This window comes from Pan paniscus, chromosome 10 (assembly GCF_029289425.2).
Source record: "Pan paniscus chromosome 10, NHGRI_mPanPan1-v2.0_pri, whole genome shotgun sequence".
Taxonomy (NCBI): domain Eukaryota; kingdom Metazoa; phylum Chordata; class Mammalia; order Primates; family Hominidae; genus Pan; species Pan paniscus.
Window position 1 is genome coordinate 87,400,161 of NC_073259.2, and position 24,717 is coordinate 87,424,877.

General features: G+C 36.8%; 1 protein-coding gene across 16 annotated transcripts in view; it reads left to right on the forward strand.

Moving 5' to 3' along the window:
- Positions 1 to 24,717, forward strand: part of SYT1 (synaptotagmin 1) — a 588,627-nt gene that overhangs the window by 487,136 nt on the left and 76,774 nt on the right. For all 16 annotated transcript variants that reach the window (XM_063593557.1, XM_055095933.1, XM_055095935.1 and 13 more), the window contains one exon: positions 2,739 to 2,856. In XM_063593557.1, the coding sequence (XP_063449627.1) occupies positions 2,739 to 2,856 (118 nt within the window). The remainder of the gene's footprint in view (positions 1 to 2,738; positions 2,857 to 24,717) is intronic.

The following is a 24,717-nucleotide window of genomic DNA, read 5'->3' on the forward strand; positions in this document are numbered from 1 at the left end:
CAAAAATTTCACTAACAAGAAAATGGTTAGTATAAATTGGGTATTTTCCTTGCCTTTTTCTGGAAATGAGTTTTTCTCTATCTTATTGATGCCCATAAAGGACACAAATTTCAGGAAAATCAAGGACTAGCTTTCAAATATCTTGGAGATCCAGAAGTAATAAAATGTTAAAACTTTTTGAAAAGTAACTTCAGTTAATTAATATAAACTACACATTCAATTTGGCATATCAATTACAATAATTTTATGAGCAAATGAAATTTTACATGTTAAAGTTCTTAAACTAATGAAGCAAATGTAGATCTGTAAAGGGTGCTTTAAAAAAAGCACTTTTCCATATTTTTCTTTCTCCCAAAATGCCCATATTTTTCTCTTAAACACTCATTCTTCTCCCATCCCATAACTTTAAAATTACAAGTAACATCACAGATTTCTCCTGCTTCCGAGCATGCTTTTTCAAACTGTACAAATACTCTCTTCTGAAGATAAATATTATGTAAAATCTTTTAAACTGCCTATGTGTCATAAGATTGAGTAATAAAAAGGTATTGGAAGAAGACATTTGTGACATTTCTTTGTTCAACACAATTGCAATGCCCCTAAATTAATCGTGGAATTAGATTATGGCCCATAAAGGGAGATGTTATTTAAGAGAGAGCAGTCATGTCTGAAATTCCTAATTAGAACAGTTAGAGTAACCTGATCCTGCAACACAATCAGTTCCCCAAGGAGGCTATTGTGGAAAATAGACAGAATTCTGCGAGAAAAAAAAAAAAAAAAAAAAAGCCCTCCTCCTAACGAGCATTTTGAACAGCAATTTTGTTCATTTACATTTCTCTTGTCCCATAAAGTTCAGATAAATTTGTCCATATTTTATATTAATTTCCATGATATTGTCTCCCATTCATTATTTTCAGATACTCTGAAGAGTGATTTATTCCACTAGCCTCTCCTGTTGTATAAATTAATTCCTAGGAGTGAGTAGGCACATCAGGTGAATTCAGCACATTAGAAGTAACTCTTTATTATTTATATTAGTGGAAGGGGGTTATGACCTAGATAATTCAAAACAGGTATTTTCTAAAGTTTTCACTTATTTAAGTTTTGAAACTGTGTGGAAAGTGATAATTTAATGATGGATCCTGTCTTCAAGGAGTTTACAATCATGTGGGAGAATTAAGACATATATACACTGAGACAAAAACAGAGTTCTTGGTAACATAGAGATGTATGGTAAAATGCTATGGGGACTCAAGAAATGAAAGACTTGGAGCCATAAACATATTTGGTGATGTTTCCAGCACAGACATTACTTTAGCAGAAAGAGGCACTATTTCTCCCTCACACATTGAATGTATTACCTCTCAATTATAGAAAAATTACAATCTTTCTCTTTTGAAAAATGGATATAATGAATACACCCCCCCCCCAGAAAAAACGGGGGTGGATTACATTTTCTTACCTGTTAAATTACATCTAGGCACCTATTTCCACACTGGAGACTCTGGCTGACTTAACACATATGTCAAGTTATAGATAAAGATACATATAGTCATAATAAGGGTATTACTTGAAAGTGCCTTAGTATATGGCTTTCTGTAGCTCATTCCTATGTTAAAAGTCTATCTGCAGAAGTCTGACATAACTGTTGCCTTCTATAGAATCAGAATTCACATTTTATTGTGGGAAACACTAAAATAAGTCTTGATTTGCCATATAGCTAATTCTGCATGTCAGAAAGCACTCTAGAGCCTCCAGTATCTGAGGGGCATACAACAAACTCTCTCTCTTGCACTCTCTCTATCTCTATCACATGCTTATAAATATGAATGCAAATTCTACTTATGTTGAACAATAATTTGGTTCTTAATTAATCACCCTAGAAAATAAAACACTTAAGGCAGGAGAATCAGTAGGAGTCTTTTCTGAAAAAAAAGTAAAATTCTCTATACCATCATCATTGTAAACACTTGATCAGTTGTTCAAAAATGCCTGAGTACAGGACTGTTGAATGTTCTTTGGGCCTAAAGTATGGTATCAGTGAAATAACATGAGAAGTTATGAGATGCATTTGCATTGTGTTACTATGGGTTTCAATTTTCTAGCCTGCTGCTCAGATTTTTAGAATTAGGAATAAAAGTTAGACCTCACTTAATATGAGTAATACTAAAAGTGCAAAACCTTATACTTTGTTACATTTCAGCTATCAGGAATTCAGAATTTCTCATCAATAAGTAGAATTTAATGACACACAAATGCAAGTCCTTCTCCCAAAAACCTAAATATAGAGTATTAGAGGTAATCCTATTTGAAATGTAAAAGGACAAAAATTTAGGTCGATTGATTCAACTAAAGTGTTAGGCTTATTTCAAAGCTGTTTAATAAAAACATGAAAATTTTGCCAAGAGTTTTGCAGTGCTATTCAGAGCACAAAGTCTCTTTAAAAAGTCATGTTGTTCTCATTTCCTGCACCATTGAATTATAGATATATTTTGATGAACATTAAAGTATAGATGATCTTTGTTAAAAACTGAAATAGATGGTCTTAAAAAAAAAAAAGCTGTTATCACTCTTGATACCTTAGTCAATGAAAGGCCACTGTGTAAATGCCAATGGACCTAAAATTTTCCAATTCTAATCAACATAATCCTCCTCTTGAAGAATTTACAATATATATGTTAAAACTCTATTTACTTGTATTTGAAAAATTGCTAATACTTTCTTATTGGTTTTCTTAGCAAGAGAAATTGGGTGATATCTGCTTCTCCCTTCGCTACGTACCTACTGCTGGTAAGCTGACTGTTGTCATTCTGGAGGCAAAGAACCTGAAGAAGATGGATGTGGGTGGCTTATCTGGTAAGCCTGCAGTGTTTATTGATTTTTTTCAAATGCTGTTTCATCGTGGATACCAAATGCATGGCGCACATGCTGCGACTCCCCACTCCTTAATTGATCACAGTTCTCTTTCCTATGGAGCCTGGAAGCAGTCTCAGAATTCATCCCAACACAGTGCCCCAGGAAGCCACTCTCAATTTATAGGAATTGGCATAGAAGATGAAATCTATTTTCCTTCTTTGGAGCCAAAGTATCAATTGTCTTTTTAATGGCATTGAAAGCTGAAAATGTTTGCTTCTTTTCTGAAAGAGAGTGTTTATGACAGATTATAATTTTGTTGAGCCTAGAGGGGGTTTTTGGTCAAAATTCACCCATGATATAAAAAACAATGTTTTCCATGAGACTTATTTATTAGGTATTTGATAGCCTAACATAGTTCCTATGATACCATTTATTAAAGACACAGCATTTCAATATATATGCATAATGAAATCTCTGTTTCAGAGTGAACCCCTATGGTAATGCATTTAATTCCACAGCTGACATTGAGGATGGGAGAGATGTGGGGATTGAAATTTCCATACAACCCAACCTTAGTAAAACATGGTGAATAAAGTATACCCTGGCTCAGAAGCAAAGTCAACTCAAGGACTTGTCACTTCCACGGTTGAACATAATTTTTCTTCTTCTGCATATGATTAAATCAATTATATTTTTAATTTTCCGCTAAATCATTAAAGTGTGAGGAATTTTCTTGATATGCCACAAGGTCATCATAAATTGACTGCAGTTGTCATTGTTTGTGGCTATGGAATTACAACCAACATTACTGGTTATTCAATGCTTTCTTTAATAAAAATATTGCAAACTTCAAAAGGTCATCCTAAGGCAGCATGGTGATTTTTTATTCTAAAGCATAACAGCTAAAAAGTGCTACAGCTGAGCTTCCCCTCACTTACCCACTAATTTGTCGACCAAATTTTCCTGGTACCTGAGTGTATTTCTCTTTATAAATAAGTCACCTGGGGAAGCTGTACTAATTCTTTCATGTCATTAAGACCCTATTTAATAACTTGCTGTTTTTATTGTGCCTAGCAGTGTAACACAGCAAATTTAAAGCAAAGAGCACAGTGTTCTCTAGAAGTATAGAGTATTTAATGTGACTATAAGTGAAAAACATGCAGAGAAATTTTTAACTACAATAACAGTTCCCTCCTAGATTATTACTTAGTTTCCTAAGGTAACTTCAGACACCTTTAACATTCCCCTGTCCTTTGGTTCAACAGCCAACTATCATGACATGATTTCTTTGTATCCTCTCTCTTATGCTTTGTCCCAAATATCCATGCCAACCATCCCCTCATAACCTATGTCTAGTACTCTGCTAGTCTTCCTAAGTCATCCTATCTGCTTCAGCAGATAGGATTTGTCCTGGCTTCTTCCGGGGTCCCAGAAATGAGTTCCCATCATCATAGAGAGATATTTCAACCACGAGTTGTTCATCCCAGTTTGCCGTCTGTTTCCACTAGGACTTCTCCACCGTCTGTCCCCTTCTCATTCAGTGGCATCAGAGAGGCTGGCTGCAGGCATTTTGGAAACTTGGCTAAGGGAAGTTAGGTCTAGCAGGTTATTTTTATGGGGCTTACAGTCATATAATGTATAGTGAGGTTATTGCTAGCTATCCCAAAGAAGGAAGGGTACCTGCAATGCACTGACTAACTCAGCATTGTGAAATGAATAAGGAAAGGCCAAAGGTCATACCTAATTTAGTATTCATAACTTCATATTCTTTTTTTCTGAAGAGAACCAGCAAAACCGTATTAGCTTCAGGATCCTCACAACCTGGGTTCGCCCCTACATTTGAATTACCTGGAAGGAGTTTAATTATTAAGTAAGAATATTTAAAGAGTAAATATCCTGAAAAGCCCTAATTTTAAGGGCTTCTCACTGCCTGTGGAATTAAGCCATAATCACTCTAATCACTTGAGTCTACATAATGTAGATATGTCCAGCCTATGTCATGCCATATCTCATTTTCACCAAATTGACGAGCACACTCTTTTGCAAACAAACTATACAACTTTCTGCCTCTATTACTTGCTTAGGTCGTTTCCTTCACCTGGAATTCTCTTCCTTCCAACAATGTCTAGCCAATTCCTACCCATTCTTTAGGCCCAGCTTAAGTATTAACTCCTCCATTCATTCAATAAACATATATTGTGTCCCTACTTTAAGTCAACATTGTTCTGAGCACTAGGTTTACATTAGTGGATAAAACAGTGCAAAAGACCCTCCCCTCCTGCAACTTGCATTCTAATGTAGGGAAACAGAAAAGAAACCAACAGATAGCAAAAGCATGAGTCTACCAAGAGGTAACAGGTGCTATGGAGCAGTAAAGCAGGAAGTAGGATAAGGAATATTGGGGATTCATCTTAAATGGGGTTCAGAGAAGACCTCTGAGTAGGTGGCATTTCCGCAACAACCTGGAAGAAGAGAAGAATTGAGCCATGGGGCGTCTGGGAGAGAGAACAGCCACGGGGCTTCTGGGAGAGAGAACAGCCATGGGGTGTCTGGGAGAGAGAACAGCCATGGGGTGTCTGGGAGAGACAACAGATACCTCGTGGCTCACTTCTTCACTTCTTCCAGGTTGTTGCTGAAATGCCACCTACTCATGAGGTCTTAAGACCTCATGGTTTTAAGATCCATCCCAGTAGAACAAATCTTTGCCTTTTTTTTAAATGCCATTAGCCATTTGTTTACACCCCTCAAACATCATGCTTCTCTCTCACTAGACTGTGTTCTGTATTTATCCCTCCCACAATGCTCTCAGTGATGGGTAGCACTAAGCATAGCTGCTGAATGAATAATGAATTATTTACAAAGGAGCTATGGCCTGAAAAAACAAGTCTTGCATTTCAAATGTGTCTAACCCACTTACCATTAAAATAACTTTAAGCACTTGGATGGTCTGTCTCAAAGTAAGTTGACCTATGTACGAGGAGACCAAAATTATATAATAAGATCATTCCAGGTAATTCAAATGCCAAAGTACATTTGCTGGAAATGACTAGTTAATTGGAACCAAAGTGGGTTGTTTTGCCAGAGTTTAAACTCCATCTGCCACTAACTAGCAATTTGACATTGCACAAGTTATTTATTTAACTCTTCTAAGCCTCAGCTGCATTATCTATAAAGTGGGAATAATGAGAGGACTTTGTTGATGATGCTATGAGAAATAAATGAAAGCACAGGGCCTGGCACAACTAAGTGCTCACTAAATACTATTGTAGTCATTTCTATTAGTAATTTTATCAAATCTTGGGCTAAATATGCAACATGGGAAAGCAACCAATGGATGATTTAACCAATTACTTGCTTCAATGGGGAAAAAAAGTTTATCTTATTGTTTGATGGAATTAGCTGATTAATTCAGGCAAACGTATCAGTAGGCCCACATTTTGCATAGACACTATAGTGAATTAAGATAATTAACAAAACATTTGAGAAAATAAAACATGAAAACATATGTAAAATAATTTTCTTATTGCTCTCCAACAAGGTTATTTCCTTCCTGCAGTATTCATTCAAAATGCATTGCACAAAGATTTGGCCTCTATTGTATATCCACATGCAAAAAATGCAAATCTCAGCCCTTCATACTTTACAGTGACAAGCCTAATTGGACTATGTACATCTCTACAGTAGATCCTTGCATTTGCATTCTTAATATCCCAACTTTCAAATGCTTGTGAGCAACAGTGAGGATTTCTGAATTTAACTGCAGTCATGTGTTGATTAACAACAGGCATACATTTTGAGAAATGTATCATTAGGTTATTTGATCATTGCACAAACATCATAAACACAAACCTAGATGGTGCAGCCTGCTACATACCTAAGATATGTGGTATGGCTTATTGCTCCTAGGCTACCAATCTATACAACATGTTACCATACTGAATACTGTAGGTAATTGTATTTGTGTATCTAAACATAGAGAAGGTACAACAAAAATACAGTATTATAATCTTATGGGACCACCATTCTATAGGCAGTCCATCCTTGACTGAAATGTGGTTACACAGGGCATGACTGTATTTGTATTGAGATCTTGAATCTTGCAGGCTGCAAGACTGTTCTTCAGGAGCAAGTTGGTGCTGTAGAATATGTGTAGGACTTTTTGCCTTATACGTGGAGACAATCAAGACTTCTGCCTAGTAAACATGTCTCAATAGCTTCGTTGCCTTTTACACATCTCTGTGTGGAGTAAATCTTCCTTCAAATAAGAAATGTTTTCTATTTGGGAAAATTGGGGAAGAGAATAAAGAGGTCAAAGTAAAGGCATTGGAAACATTGAGGCTTCCCAAAGGTATGAGGCTGTGTGTCTCATAGTTTTGAGCTAAAGTATATAACTTTTATTCTTAAATTTGTACCTGTGTAAACTCCTAAGTCAGAGACTAATCAGATACTTTGCTTCTTGTCCCTATTTGTGTCACAGCAATCACTTTCCTCAAGTTTGGTGTTTTGTTTTGTTTTTTGTCATCTCAGAAATTTGACACGTCTGAGTACAGCTTTAATGAGGAATGTCAACACTGTAAGTTTAGTTTAGGCTTTCTGTTGTAAATTCAATGAAATTCTGAAAGTTTTCTATTTAAGGACAAGGCTGTTTAAAGAAGGAAACACTAAACTTTAAAATCAGCAAAAATTGAAGTGATTATAGCTTTTAAATTTTGATCTATTCCGTAGAAATTCTGTTTTTCTACTTCAATCTGAGAATTATTTTTAACTGTTAAAAAGTCACATTATCAGTTATAGAACACTTTCTAATTTAGAAATATTTTTTAACTTGGTTTTCTCATGTGGTTCTCATGATAGCCCTATGAGATACTTTCTGAAGATAACATTCTGATTTTACCAGTGAGAAAATTGAAGCTTAGAGACATTAGACAATGTCCATAAACTATCTTCCTGCATGTGGCACATAGATGGGGGTGTTCAATACTTGCAATTGCTCTTATCACTACTGACATTTGATCTCAGCTGATTTGAGGGTAGGACTGAAGTTCAGATCCCCCAGTTCTCAATGCAGAGGACTTTCTAATATAACATTCAGCCTTGCCCACACCCCTACCTTCAAGATGGGAGAGCAAGGATTCCTTAGCTCTAACCTGCGTGAGGTGCCTCCCCTGCCCAAAGCCGAAACATCAAGATGAGGTCGTCACAGTAGGGAAGACTAGAAATGGAGTCTTCATGGATTGTTGGAAATGGAGGGATTCTTGGAGACTGGGGAAAATGTTCGTAAGTGTAAACCCTTAAGGATACTCCTAGTCAAATAGCTCCAGGGTGCCCCCTTTCTTGCCTTCTCAGAACCACAAATTGATTTTCTTGCTTCACTTGTGGTTTCTGGCAGATTCCTCTTCTTGCCTGGCCCAATATGAAACAGAATGTGATCTCACAGACATGTTCTACTTCCCTCATTCCCTGAAGCTAGCACGCAATTCTTTTGAGACTTTTTTCTGTGTTTGTACTGCTAGTAGCCATGGCAAATCAACAAGGGTAAAAAGTGTGCAGTTCTGCTCATTTGATGTGGTTTGCATTCACCTAAATTGGGGGAGTAGGGAACACAACAAAAGTATGTCAAGCATGGGGGCAAGCTGGAAACCCATATGGTAAAGGGCTGAAATCACATGTAGCTATTCCAGCAGCCTCCTGAACATCAAGGAGCTAGGGAGGAGGCTGGGAGGTGGGATCAGGTCAACAATGGTTGCAAAGTGCTCTCCTTCATCATTTTTCTGTCCCTTTCACTCTGTGTTCTATGACCCATCCCTAGTCCTCTTCCTGGCCATCCCTAGTCCTGCCTTGTTACTATGAAATGAAACCTGTACTGTGAAAAGCAACATTTGGGGCTGTAGGAGAGTTCCTCCAAAACATCTCTAAGTCTCCAAAAGAAAAGGGAAATGAAATGTTTGAAAGTGGCAGCAATTACTTGAGGGAAATGATAGAGAGGGAACAGGGGACTCGTGGTGATGAAGGAGCCACCATCACTATATGTCACACTGCCAGTGTGTGGATTAGCTGCTGTGACCTAGGCGAGCAAAATTTACCCTGTCCCTCTCCCTCCACCCACACACACTCTGTTTTCTGGAAGATGCCATTTTTTAAATGTTAATCATGGGTTTGTCTTTTCTCTAGCTCCTTTTCTACTGTCCTAGAAATGTAATTTGGGAAATGCAGCCAGATTTAAATATTTGAGATCATTTAGGAAAGAGCAACTCACCCAACCTCAGGTAACTAGATTCCAAGGAGAAACCATGAACCAGCAGAGGTAGGTCATTCCCTCAGGTGATATTTATCAACATGTGATATTTTGCATAACCCCATCAAAATCACCTAGGGTACTTATTAAAAACTAAGATTTCAAGGACTAATTCAAACCGAGCTGTGACTGAGTATCTAGGGGTGGGAACCTGGAAATTGCCTTTTAAACAGGTCCTCCCCGTCCATACACACATACCCATGTTATTTTTATGCATCTTAAATTTGAAAACTACACTTCAGAGGCTTAAAATGCTATGTCATAATTTTAACTGAGGCCTAGGTCAGCCAAGTTCCAAGTTAGAATTTTTTTTTTTTTTTTTTGGTCAGTATCGTAGAATACATCTTTTGCTTTATATAATGGAATTTCCTCAAATAAGAAGTTCTATTTCTTTCATCAGTCCAGTATCCTCTTCCCTGAAAAATACCTGGCCCACATGTCTAAATTATTATCTTTTTTTCTTGAGTCTCCTCCACTGAAAGAGGAAACAAAAGCAATAGATGTTTCCTTTGTACATTCTGAAGTTGTTTCCTAGTACCCTTGACTACCACCCTTATCTGTCCTTCCACTGGTGCTGAAAGCACAACAAAGAAAAACACTCCAAATTCAATTGATTTGAACTAAAAGCCACCAGTCTGGGAGCCGGGCCAATAAATAAAATGGCAAAAACTTATTTGAACCAATTAGACAGGGATATGCAAATTAATTGGCCATGATATCAGGGTCAAGCAATAATATGCAAATAAACTGGCATCTTATTGAGCTGATGGGACAGGAATATGCATAATAAGTTGGCTGTGATGTCAGAAGCTTCATCATAATTTTAGGCATGAATGTTACAATATAATATCAATTCTGGGATACTTCAAAATGCTTAATTACAATATTGATAAAATAATCTGAATTCGTAAAACATGAACAGATTGGTCTAAAAAACAAATGACAAGTCTTGAAACTGGATCATTCTAGAAAATGAGTAATTAGAAAGGATTATAGCCAAGCCTGGTACAAGTTGGGACACAGTTATCCACAGAATGGATAGAAATGCTCTGCCTGAAGGACTAAAAGTTTTAGAGAAATGAGCAGATGTGAAATCAAGAGAAATAAGTGATAGGCTATAATGTATTTGTTCAGAAGAGTTAGCCCAAAAACTCCTAAGTAGATTCTTTAGCCAGCAGGTATATATCCAATCAGTCAACAAACATCATGTGAAAACTCCTTTGTGCCAGGCACCATGCCAATCCTTGGGAATATGAGTAAAAACAGCAGACACTTGCATAGCAGAATGTGAGCCAGACACTGTTCTAAATGCTTTACATATGGCTAACTGATTTAATCCCCATTACAACCCTATGAGGTAGATACTATTTTTAATGTGATTTTATTGATGATAGAACTGAAGGACAGAGAGGTACATAACTTACCCAAGGTCACAGGATTACTATTTGACAGAGCTAGGATGTCAACCCAAGCAGACTGTCTTCAGACTCCAATGAATAAAACCTGATGTCTAGGTCCTTATCATTGCTCAGCAGGTTCAACCTGGAGAACAGGTGGATAACTACATGCTGCAGTTTGAAAGATGTCCAAAAGTGACCTGATTCCAAATATCCTCTATACTCAAGCTAAAATTCTATCATGGAACTCACTAACATAAATCAGTTGGTTGACTGTTTAATTAGTTCTTCAGCTACTTAGACAGCAAAGGTGAGATCAACAAGTCCATAACACCAGACATTGAATAGTTATAGATGATTTTTATGCTGGAAAGGACTGTATCAGTTTCTCCCTAATGTACAGATTGGTATGTTATTTTAGTGACTTATTCTTCACACACAAAAGAAGATGAGACACAAAACAGTGACATTTCAGCTGTATCTGTGGTACAGAAGAGAGGTTGCCGAACATGGTAGAAGAGAGTCCAGGTTTAAGGGATTTGAGTGCCTTTTAGAGATTAAAGAAAAATTTTACCTACAACTAAATTTTAGCAAGGGCTAATTCTGTAAAGGAGTATGTGATATTATTGGGAGAGGGGCAGTATGATGTAGGAGTACAAAAGCTTACTACCCCTGTAAATTGTTATGGGACTCTTTGGGTCAAAATTACATATCTAAATACTAAAATTAAAGAAATTTGAATTGCAATAGACAACTTACCAGGAAAACACATGTCAGCTAGATAATTTTAACAAGAGAAATCTACAGATGAAGAAGTAGAAACAGGGAGTTCCAAAGAGGTCTGTTCTAAGGCACTTTCACCAGTCACCTTAAAACTCATAATTCTGAAGGTAAGATAAATGTTTCCAGCCATTGAAATGCAAAGCTCAGCGGGTAAATTAAAAAAATCTAGCTAAGCTGAGTAAGCCAAAAAATGTGGTAGATGTGCTTCATTTGGGTCAAGCTAAAAAATAATACACTAAAAGGAAAACATGACCCAATTTAGAGTATAGAGTAATAGGATCAATTATAAATCAAGAAAAATGTCACATAGAACCATCCACTGAAGACATTCACCAAGTGAACGTGTCTTTTTTGCTACCCCAAAAAAGGCTTGATGTTGTCACAGAAGATTTTATAAATAAAAGGGAGGGAAAATCTCCTACCTTTGTCCAAGTCCAGAGCTCATTCATGTGTACAACACACAGAGTTTTGGTTGTTCACCTCAGAAAAGACAGTGGTATTAGATGACTATCTGCTGGAGGAAAGCAGCTACAATAGAGGGATGAAGGGGCCGTGTGTGAGGACAGGCTAGGAACAGCGGGACTTTGTGGTCTGGAAAAGGAAGGCTGAACAAGGATATGATGAAAGTCTGAAAATCATGAAAGGTAGAGCTAGAGTAATACCTACCTATTTATCACATCCCACAATACTAGAATCAGGAAGTCACCTTGATGTTTGAAAGAGAATAGATAAAAGGGACAGCTATTCAGGATGATCTCAAAGGCACCTTTCTACTCAAAAATTCTTTGTCAAATTTTCTTTACTACTTTACATTTGGGTTGTAAATACGTGTTGCTCTAGGAAATGGAACAGATTGAAATATAAGACTGAGGTAAGTGTAGGTCTGTTTTGTGTTATAGACTTACAAGGAGACATCTCTAAACCTTTGTGTTGTCTTGTAGAACCCCTCATGCCTTTCCATGGGTAACCATAAATAGCCCACAGCTGCATATCTCACTAATCCAACCCAGAATGCTTACATTTGCATCCTTCAGTTAGCCACTTCTATTCCCTTCTCTTCATTCAGTATACAGAAAAAAAAATAAGGAGGGTCAGAATTTCTAATAGGTAATTGCACTGGGAGGAATAGAGTCCCCACAAATTCCTATTTTTAAAAATTATGTTTAGTGGGTTCTTTCAGGAGATATTTGGGAGTTTCTAATAAAACTATTAAAAACATGTAGCAAAAGTCGGTGCTATTCCCCCTTCCTTTTACAAAGGTATAAGATTCCTGTTAGTAAAGCCTATAATAGGTGACAAAAGCATGCAAAGTTTTGAGTCTCAAACACTACAATAATGCTCAGAAATGGAAACATCAAAGACAGTCTTTTAAAAACAACTGTACTGGCCAGGTGCAGTGGCTCACACCTGTAATCCCAGTACTTTGGCAGGCCAAGGTGGGAGGCTCGCTTGAGCCCAGGAGTTTGACATCAGCCTGAGCTGCATAGTGGGACCCCCATCTCTACAAAAAAATTAAAAAAAAAAAAAAAAAAAAAAAACTAGCCAGGAATGGTAGCGCACACCTGTGGTCCCAGCTACATGGGAAGCTGAGGTGAGAAGATCTTTCAAGCCCAGGAGGTCAAGGCTGCAGTGAGCTGTGATTGTGCCACTGCACTCCAGCCTGAGTGACAGAGCGTGTCCCTGTCTCAAAAAAAAAAAAAAAAAAAAAAAAAAAAATTGTACTTTATTATAATCACCTCTGCTTCCAAAAGTATATACTGTTTCTACTTGGTTCCTTAATCCCTTATTCTTAATCTCAGTTATAAAGATATCATTCTTGTTCCCTTTTCACCATAGTCTTGCCACGTGCTGCACCATGAGCTACTTTGAGAGCAGGGATTGTGTCTACTTATGTCTGTGTTCTCAGAGCCCCTAGCATATATGCTGAAGAAACAGACCTTAATATACCCTGCCTAAACAATCAGTTATGAATTTTTAAATTCCACTAATCTAACTGATTATTTTGTCTTCATCTTCCAAATGATCTGACTTAATTTCATCACTTAATGCAATTATTTTGGTGTCATATAGTAGTAATCCTATTATAATAGAAATAGCGGCTCATAAATAAAAACCAGACAATGGAATTCTTAAAATCAATTGGTTATTTTAGCCATCATTTTCAGAAGATTTTACTTCCTTCCTTCATTTCTCCCCTCCCCACCCCCTTTAGTGGTTAAAGAAAAGAAAAACAGACTATCTCCAAGAGATAAAAGAAGAGAGTGACACAGAAATGCACACATTACTGTAGTTATACCTCAATGACAGTCATAAAGGCATTTTCAAGGGAAAAAGTAAAGACAGAGAATGATCCCTTGGTCACCTTTTGCCCAGCATGAACAGATAAGGCAATGATTCAGCATCTTACTTGTCCACTGTTTTAAAGACTAACTCCTTATCAAAGGAAGTCAAAAGACCATACCAGCTGACAGCCTTTTTAAATTACTAATGGCCTAAATTTTGTGGTACATCATTTTCAGTGATGACTGGAAAACTAGGAGGCTTCCAATAATTTTTTCTTTCAGAAATAAATGATTTTATTTAACTTAAAAAAAGAATTAAGCGCATTTATTTTATATCCTCAGAACCACTGAAACTGCTTTTAGCCAAAACTAAAGCAACATGATTAAGAAATTAATAGATTTCAAACTACTGATTTCAGTCAACAATATGACAGTGTAATTAACTAATAAAGTGTCCCATTAACAAAAAAAAGAGCCGAATGCACATTTCGTGATAGTGCACTTGCAGAATTACTACATATACTACATATACATATGAAACTGCAAGATTACTCAGTAATCTACTGACACAGCTGTCATTTTTAGAGAATATTATGAACTTTCATATCCTTATTAAGGAAACAAATGCTTTCACAAATAGCCCTGTGTTTAAATATTTATCTAGAATTTTAGTTTTAAAATTATAGGGAAGCTCAAGAAATAAAGTTAATCCATAACCCCACCACTTCTTTTCATACATAAGTAAAAAAGTAACTCAAATCAGCCACCTCTAATCCTTTCCCATTCCTCAGAGTTAATTGACTCAAGGAAATAATTTGAAATTTCATATCCTTCCAGATTTTCTTTCTGCTTATATCAATTCTATACATATATATACAAATATATATACATTTTACAAAATGGGATTTTAAACACATTATTCTGTAATTATTTTTCACCTACCAATATATAATGGAGATCCTTTGGGCCAACATATAGATCTGCCATATCTAGTGGTTGCATAGCATCCCTTTGTTCGAATGTATCATGGTATATTTAGTAATTCTCTTATAAATATAACTATGAGAAAAACTATATAAATTCACCGAAAGACTTCAAATGAGACCTAAATAAATAGAAAAATAACATGCTCTTGGATAGGGAACAATATAGTAAAGATGTCATGCTTCCCAAATAAATGCCATAAATGAATTTGAAAGATGAGTAACACACTAAAAGAAAGCTTTGCCTAACATAAACAGATCAAGTATTAATATCCCTGTAATACAAAGAGTTTCTACATATCAATGAGAAAGAAAAGCAATAGGAGAAAGTCTCTATTTTATTAATGTTCCTAAAATTTACTTGCTGCTGCTTCTACTACTGGCTGCTGTTGCTGAGAAGTAAAATGTTACATTTATACAATGCCATTATGCATCTAAATAAGAAAGGATTTTAAAGTAAGATGCAATTACCCTAAGTTCAAAACCTAAAAATGTGTTGCTTAAAAAGACAGCCTAGACTGATTGCAAAGAGTACCAGAAAAAAAAAAAAGGCAGGTCATTAGCTTGTAGATTTTCATATTTTCATCAACTATATTTGCAGGAGTCTGAATCCATTAAAACACTCAATCCAGCAGCATTATTATGATAACAACTTGAAAAGATATGTGACAGTCACTAAAAGTCAAAGTAAAAATACATACCGCTATGAAAGTCATTTTGAAGGGAAGTTCCCAATTTCTAGACTTTATAAAAACAATTAAGCATCTGAAAGCTACTTTTACTAAAAGTTGCCAATTCAATTTGTGTATCTAGAAAACACTCCTGCATTTTACAGCACTGTCTTTAATGTAGTGAAAATATTGCAAATGAAACTAGCCTAAAGGGCAATAATATATCACAGTATATCTCCAGTTACAGTAATTAGGAATCTATTCTAATCTTACCTGAAAGATATGTTAGTGTTTTATGTTTATAAGGATTTCACCAAAATTTTTTAAAAATAGCTTAGTAGAAGAGATTTTAAAAGAGGCAGTGAATGTTTATGAATTATGCAAGTCTGAACTTTCATTTTAATAACTTCATTAAAATATAAAAACCTTAAAAGCCTCCCATCAGGAATTTAACTTTATAGAAATGCTTTATATGTGCCCTGACCTTGCCAAGAGGCAGGCCTAAGGCATGATTTAACAGTTACTACAAGGCAAAGCCTAATAATAAATACCTATCTGAAAATGCCAGCATTTGTCCCTGCCTCCTTGGCCTCCAGTGGAGTTGCAACTCAGCCATAAACAGGCCCTCTCCTGAGAGACAGCGGGGCGCAGCAGAAAGGGAGCAGCAACTGGCCCTGGAAAGCCTGGATCGGAAGCCTTTAACCTTTCTGATCCTCAGTCTGTTCATCTATAAAACTAGGGTATTAGAAACAGCCATATTGTTGAATAAACAAATGAGATAACGTTAGGTGAAAGCTCCAGGTAGAAAGCACTATATAAATATTGGTTATTTCTAAGCAAAAGACAGTTCTTGGTTAACTCTTAATTTTTGTCACCATATCCTGGCTCCAGGAGAATGTGTGTTCCTATATGGCTGATATAAATAATACTGTGTGTGTGTGTGTGTGTGTGTGTGTGTGTGTGTGTGTGTATGAGTGTGTTCAAAGAACGCCTCTTCATTATTTGGATGGCAGTTAACTGCTTTGGCTAACTTATGTTGGCATCCTGAAGCTAACAGCAAATCCTCCTCCCATCTCCTGTAACTTGTGGCCACAAGACCCAGCATATTTTATAAGAAATCAGACCAGTAGTATATTTCTACGATCTTCAGTTTGTTAAGCTATTTATTTGAGTTAAGACACCGAGTTGTCTTCCAAGTACTTCTTTTATGATAACAGATCCAAGACAGACACAGCTAATTTGGGCAACAAGTAGGGACAAAGAGGAAGAACAGAGCTTCTGTCATCCTAATTATCAAGTTAATGCCTGGTTGCTGGACAAACTCTCCCTCTCTCTAAAATGAACCACCGCAAGTTGGAACCTGCTGTTGCAATGTTAATTTGACTAGAAGTGGCAGGACCTGGTCCCAGAGCAGCTCTTGGTTGTCTTTCCAAATAATTTTGCCCCAGGTAATAAATACCTAATTGATGCAATATGAGTCAGTATTTGTTGTTCATTGCTACATAATTGAGTGGTCAAGGTTTCATCTTTCACCTGTCTCTACAAATTCTTAATCTCCACAAGTAGTCAACATTAAAAACAAGGAAGTTACCCATGTAAATTTCTACATGCTTGCATCCAAACACCCTTTGACTCTCTTCAGCTTGCTTTCCTCTCGATGAAATTTCATTTTCTATATTAAACATATCTCCAGGCTGTGCCCATCTTGGCATTTCAAAAAAAAATAGAAAAACCTGGTTGGATTATACGTCTGCCTTCTCCTTAAATCAGATGAATTGCTCCACTTGCCGGTAGGATAAATAGTTCAGTTAAAGCATATACTAAGAATCTCAGATAAGTAGCTCAGTTAAAACATGTACTAAGAACCTAGGTAAGAAATGTGAAAAAAAAATATTGCTTATTAGTCCTACAGCAGAGATGATACCTTTTTTAAAAAAAAAAATTATTATTATACTTTAAGTTTTAGGGTACATGTGCACAATGCGCAGGTTAGTTACATATGTATACATGTGCCATGCTGGTGTGCTGCACCCATTAACTCGTCATTTAGCATTAGGTATAGCTCCTAAAGCTATCCCTCCCCCCACCCCACAACAGTCCCCAGAGTGTGATGTTCCCCTTCCTGTGTCCATGTGTTCTCATTGTTCAATTCCCACCTATGAGTGAGAACATGCGGTGTTTGATTTTTTTTCCTTGCGATAGTTTACTGAGAATGATGATTTCCAATTTCATCCATGTCCCTACAAAGGACATGAACTCATCATTTTTTATGGCTGCATAGTATTCCATGGTGTATATGTGCCACATTTTCTTAATCCAGTCTATCATTTTTGGACATTTGGATTGGTTCCAAGTCTTTGCTATTGTGAATAGTGCCTCAATAAACATACGTGTGTATGTGTCTTTACAGCAGCATGATTTATAGTCCTTTGGGTATATACCCAGTAATGGGATGGCTGGGTCAAATGGTATTTCTAGTTCTAGATCCCTGAGGAATCGCCACACTGACTTCCACAATGGTTGAACTAGTTTACAGTCCCACCAACAGTGTAAAACTGTTCCTATTTCTCCACATCCTCTCCAGCACCTGTTGTTTCCTGACTTTTTAATGATTGCCATTCTAACTGGTGTGAGATGGTATCTCATTGTGGTTTTGATTTGCATTTCTCTGACGGCCAGTGATGGTGAGCATTTTTTCATGTGTTTTCTGGCTGCATAAATGTCTTCTTTTGAGAAGTGTCTGTTCATGTCCTTCACCCACTTTTTGATGGGGTTGTTTGTTTTTTCTTGTAAATTTGTTTGAGTTCATTGTAGATTCTGGATATTAGCCCTTTGTCAGATGAGTAGGTTGCGAAAATTGTCTCCCATTCTGTAGGTTGCCTGTTCACTCTGATGGTAGTTTCTTTTGCTGTGCAGAAGCTCTTTAGTTTAATTAGATCCCATTTGTCAATTTTGGCTTTTGTTGCCATTGCTTTTGGTGTTTTAGACATGAAGTCCTTGCCCATGCCTATGTCCTGAATGGTAATGAGATGATACTTTTATACCACTTGGATTTGTCATTTAACTAATTGCTAAATTTGCCCATATCAGTCATGTTGAACTGTGCCTCCCTCAAACAACTAGCAAGACTGATCTGACGTTGAACCAACTGCTTAGGAAACATCCTCTATGAAGCTATAAACCTGAAACCTATCTATATTCAGTCTCTGGAGATGAAAGTGTCAGAGCTGGCAGGGCATGGTGGCTCATCCCTGTAATCCCAGAACTTTAGAAGGCTGAGGCAGGAGGATTGCTGGAAACCAGGAGTTTGAGACCAGCCTAGGCAACATAGTGAAACCCTGTCTCTACAAAAATTATTAGCCAGGCATGGTGGCATATGCCTGTAGTCCTAATTACGTGGGAAGGTGAGGCAGGAGGATTGCTTGAGCCCAGGAGGCTCAAGCCCATGATCACTCATACTGCCACACTCCAGACTGGGTGACAAAGCGAGACTCTGCCTCAAAAAGAAAAGAAAAGAAAGTGTCAGATAAATTTAAGAGGTACATTTCAGCCTGATCCATATTGAGATTAAGGGCTGCTTTCTTTTTAAATAAAGATATGTTTAGTATTTCTACAATAGGATTCAATACAATAGAATTGAAAGTATGTGTAAGTTTAGCCCAAAGCTAAAGAGAAAGATACTATTCTCAAGCCAAATTACATACAGTATGTAGATGTACCTGTATCTTTATCTTTTTTTATTTTTTTTGAGACAGTCAGATATATCTTTTAAAACTGACTTGGCCTCATACTTTTATAGCACATGCAGATTTTGATTCTTGTAACTGTCACTTGAAATTTTGTTTTTTAAAGCTAAATTAGTCCAATCATCTTGCATACTGCAAGAGGAACTAGTTATTCAAACTATGAGAATTTAGTATTTGCTTACAAGCAAGATAACAAGAATGGAATCTTTTTTATCTTGGGTGGGTCAGTGAGCAAAAATATATTTCTTTTTATTTCTGTGTGCTATTAATATGGGTGGTTCTCATCATTGCCTCTCTAACTTTCCATTTAAATTTCAAAATGATTTAATCTTAAATGTAAAACAACTGTGAAATCTTATTACCGAGATTATTTATTTCAAAAATGAGTCTCCGGCAACAGAGTTCCTATACTCTATGCTGAGAGATCTGGAATATTGCATTCATTTCTGAAAACACACTTAAGAGGAGAGACATTAACTTTCTGAAGCAAATTCAGCAGGAAATCAGGGTCATGCAGAGGGCAGATACAGTCTCAGTTAAGGAACAGTTCAGGCAATTGGAGATGTTTAAGCTGCAAAATACAGAATTGAAAGAGGACATAACTGTCTGAAAAATGTGAGAAAAGAATTGAACCTACTCTTATTAACTATAAAGACCTGAACTGGGATCCATGAGTATAAGTGATGGAAATCCATACTTGGTTCTTCCCATTTTAGTTCCCAAACAAAAGCTAGAGGAAAGTTTATCAGAAATACTGAGTTAGGGCCGGGCGCAGTGGCTCACGCCTGTAATCCCAGCACTTTGGGAGGCTGAGGCGGGCGGATCACGAGGTCAGGAGATCGGGACCATCCTGGCTAAAACGGTGAAACCCCCTCTCTACTAAAAATACAAAAAATTTAGCCGGGCGTGGTAGCGGGCGCCTGTAGTCCCAGCTACTCGGGAGGCTGAGGCAGGAGAATGGCGTGAACCCGGGAGGCGGAGCTTGCAGTGAGCCGAGATCGCGCCACTGCACTCCAGCCTGGGCGACAGAGCGATATTCCGTCTCAAAAAATAATAATAATAAAAATAAAAAATAAAAATAAAAGAAATACTGAGTTAGGGATGGTACCCTACCTACCTGCCATAGGTTAGGGAATTAACCTATTAAATCCCTCCAATCTTCTAAAGTTTCATTTTAAAACTCTAAAAGATCACGCCCAGCCTAAAGACAACATCAGCCCATGGAAGAGCACATCTATTAGAGACAAATGTATCCTCACCAAAAGTGATTATTTTATTTTTTCCTTAAGATAATACGAATGAAAGACTACTACTGCTAATAATAATTATAGTTATAATCTAGTCAGTGCTTTCTCTGCTGTGCATTTACTAATTTCGTCTTGTTTAATCCTATTCATACTCTCATGAGGTAGGTATGGTTATCCCCATATATGAATGAGAAAACTAAGGTTTGGAAAAGAGACTTGCTCAAGGTCACAAGGTAAAGAAATGGCAAAGGCCCAGCTCCTCACTCCAGCTGCATCTGTTACCTAAGCCTGCCCACTTACTCACAGCTTCCCCCACCTAGACAGTGCACACTGTAATTTCAATTGGCCATAATCCCCAAATCATAGAAACCTCAACTCTAGAAGATAATGAATGCTCTTGAGCAGCAAAATGATCATCAGTTGACTCACAATGAATACTCTCTATAGATTATTTTGACAAAGTAACGCTATCCAACTGTGCCTGCAAATGCCAACACATGCAAATCCCTGCGACTTCATAAACAGCAAATGCCCTAATGAGCTAAAGAAACAATTGCTCTTTATTCATTTTCTTCAGTGTGTTTCTTATTTCTGCTGGAAAATAATGTCCAGAAGGAATTTGTGTTCTATTCAATGACTATAAAAAAGAGGAAGTTTAGTGTTTACAAGTTTACATAATACAAAAAAGAGTGGCCGTGAAACAGTGAGCTGTGGCTTCCTGGTGGGAAGACACTCACATGCAGCCTGTGACTTCCTGGGCAGTTTTAATTTACTTTTAATCATTTCAGAAGTCATGCCTCAGAGGTTTGAGATAAAAAGGTTCATAGCATCTTACCTTTTTCTTTTCTGCCCCTCCTTTTTTAGTTTGGTAAAATGTAGTCCAGAAAAACAGGTGGAGGGGGAAGAGCCAGTGTAAGTATTTGCTCCTCCAGGAAACTTCCCACATATCCTAAACCCATCTTTGTTCTTCTTTACCTTTATACTGTCCACGTTTTTTCACTTGATCACTGACTGTTGTGTTTCTTCGACTGTGTTCTGTACATACCTTTTCTCATTCATGAGAATGAATTGTTTAATCATCAGGGTTGCCAACACCCTCATTATTTCTTTTTCTGTGTTCCCATGGTGCACTGGAGTTATCTCGTCCCATGATTTATCACACACTGTAGGTATCCGTGGCTCTTTCTCTGTGAACTCCTTTAAGGAGACCCAACTTAATTCACTTTTGCATAACCGTCATCTAGCATCGCCTAGCACATTGTAGGCCCCCATGAAGAGATTAAATTAAATGAAAACTCGAATAGTTCATTTAATCCCCAGTGTTTAACATATAGTATGAACTGAATTGAAGTAAAGTGAATTAAATTCAATCAGAACAAATCAAAATGAACTGAAATGATTATAAGACATTATTATGTTGGATAAAGTTATCCAGATTATATTTATAATTTGTAGAAAAATTGATTAGCACAGCCTAGCTACGTTGTTGTGTGATTCCTATGATGGACACTCAGGATTGCCCATTATGTTACTACCATAGAAAGGTCAGCAGCCTTTAGTCCCAATGTTAGTTAGTTCTTTAAGCTGAGGCCATAAGGGTAGACACAGTCTAAATCACTGTGTATTGGCTGAGAAATGTAGACCAAACTCCGGAAGGCTGACAGTATTTCTGAACAAGCAAATGATGCTTAAAGTGAACTGATGCTGTTGATTATACAGGAGGATTCCCCAACAAGTAGATCTAAAATTTCATTTCCAGGGCTAAGTCACCTTCTTGGTCCATGGTTTGCTGTGATCTCAGAGGGAGAGGAAACCATACCCACAACAGCCCCTCATCCCTCCCCTCTCTTCTTATCTCTAGCTTCTAAATAGTAGTCCATCAGCACACACTGTGCACCCCATCTGAGTTCAGCTGTGTGTTAGGCACCTGAAATTCAGTCAATACTATGAACATTATCTCTCCACTTTTGGGTCCTAACTTCTCAAAAAGGAGACCAACAATAAGTAAGTACCAAAAATATTAATCATAAATGATCACAAATTCTATCAGGATGTGAAAGAGAGAAATGACAAGATATTTCCCTCATCCAAAAATGTAGACTCTGATTTAGGAGTATAGGCAATTCTTTTCTCAAAATTATATCTCTTTTCATCAAAAAAAGTAATTACTGGTAAACCAGATAAATAAGCATTTTGTAAAAATGAAAATGATTGGGGGAGAGAGGAATATCCTCTCCTACAATTTGTGCTTAACTAGCTTAGGTTTGTCCAATGAGATCAGACATCTTTTAATGTTGATGATGTTCACCTATCAGTAAAACTTTGGGAGCACATTCCTCTTTATACATTTACTTGTAGGTTTGTAAGTGTATATAGACTACTATAGTAATATAAAATGGACATTATAAACTTAAAAGTCAAAAAATGTAAAAGATAAAGCAAAAGTAAACATTTTACAATTTGCTTTATGAATGATAAAAATGTTACTCTCCCTTTAAAATATAATTACTAATATGTTAATAATAAATATGCCTCACTTTTCTTTAAGATATCTGTTTAACTTTGTAATGTAGCAATTCACAAGCATAATATTAGATTCCATTTATTTCAACACTTAGTTTTATAGATGGTCACATCAAAAAAATGCCTCACAAATGCACAATATTCATAATATTTAATATGACCTTAGTTTGGAATTTACAGAAAATATGTCAATATATCACATCGACTGAAGTTTTTGATTTTTTTTTAAATCACAACTTTTAAAAGTTTAAAACTTTTAAACTTTTAGAGAAGCTTTTAGCCAGCTTCTCTAACCTGAAATAGATGATCATTTTTACCTGTAGGCATGACTGACAGAGCACAGCTGAAGAAGAGGTACCAGCTCTGTCATATTCTCATTTCTCACTCGTGTTTGCATTATCAAGTTTTCTTCAAGCCACAGTTGTTGTTCAGGACTCATTTTAGGCAACATGCTCATTTTGTGAAGAGTAGTTTGGTTACAATTAAATAACATAATCTATAAACCAATTTAACTGGGCTCACATAAAGCGCAATACATAGAAAAATGCTAACAGCAAATAAAGTGCAGGCCCCTCTGGCACCCCACCCCACGGTGGCGCTTCCATGCCACCCTCAGGAAACCTTGAGTACTGCGTGTGAATCATGCCAGAACAGGGGCACCTCTGTGATACTGTATATCAGACCTCAGTAAATTTCCAATCCTTTATTTTTAGAAGAAGAAAATAAAGTAGAAACTCTGGTATTTTCTTCTGGGGTGCCAGAAGTAAATATTTGAATTTCTACTTTATTTTTTCCACACTGGAGATCAGAGAAACTAAAGGTTTCAAGTTTATAAACCAAAAGTCGGCCAGCAAATACATTTTCCTTTCCTTTCTCTTACCAAAGAGAAAAAGATGATATCATATTGATTAAGTTTTGTCTTTATAGACCAATTATTCATTAACCAGAAGGACAGATCATTGTTATTTATTAATGTGATACCTAATTTTTATTTTAAAAGGGTACACATTCTAACAAATGGTAATTTCTTCATAATTTTCCAAAATAATGCCAGGTTTTAAAAAGAAAAACAGATGATGTAAAGAGGCACTAAACCAGATTAGTTTCAGGACATTCAATGTCACCAGAAGAACAGGAATGGCTGGATGTTGCACCTATAAAGGGAAACACTGGATGGGTAGCAGGATGGCTGCTCACAAGGATTTGAAGAACTACCCTGTGGACAAAAGTATGGAATCACATATTCAGCAAATATGTATTAAATGCCCACTTACTAAGTACCACAGTGAGGAGCTGGAGAGCTGGTGGTAGTGAGATGGATTTTGTGATACCTGCCTACAAGGAGCTTGGAACAAGCTCAGGGAGATCCACTTTAAAATACTGTGTGATTTAGATTAGGAGTAAACAAACTTTTTTTGTAAAGGACCAGATAGTAAATATTTTAGGCTTTGCAGGCCACATGGTCTCTCGCAACTAAATATTCAACTCTATTGCAACACAAAAGCAGCCACAGACAGTCTGTAAGGAGTAGACATAGCTGTGTTCTAATCAAACTTTTTATTTATGGATATTGATATGCAAATTTCATGTAATTTTATATGTCATGAAATATTAATCTTTTTTATTTTTTTCAACTCTAAAAATGTAAACATTTTCTTACCTTACGACCTACAGAAACATGCAGCAGCCAGATCTGGTCCACAGGTAGTAACCTGCCAAGAGCTAATTAACAGGATTTCACAAGAGCTCAGAGGAAGAGTACTTAACCTCCACTGGAGATTTCGTGGGCGCTTCCTGGAGAAACCAAGAACCAGGTTGAGGGATTGTGCAGGGCAAAGGGATAGGCCAAAAGGACAGTGAGAGCTAAGGCCTGGTTGTACAAAACAGATCGTGTAGTGTAGAGGAACTGCTAAGAAATGAAGTTAGAGAGGCAG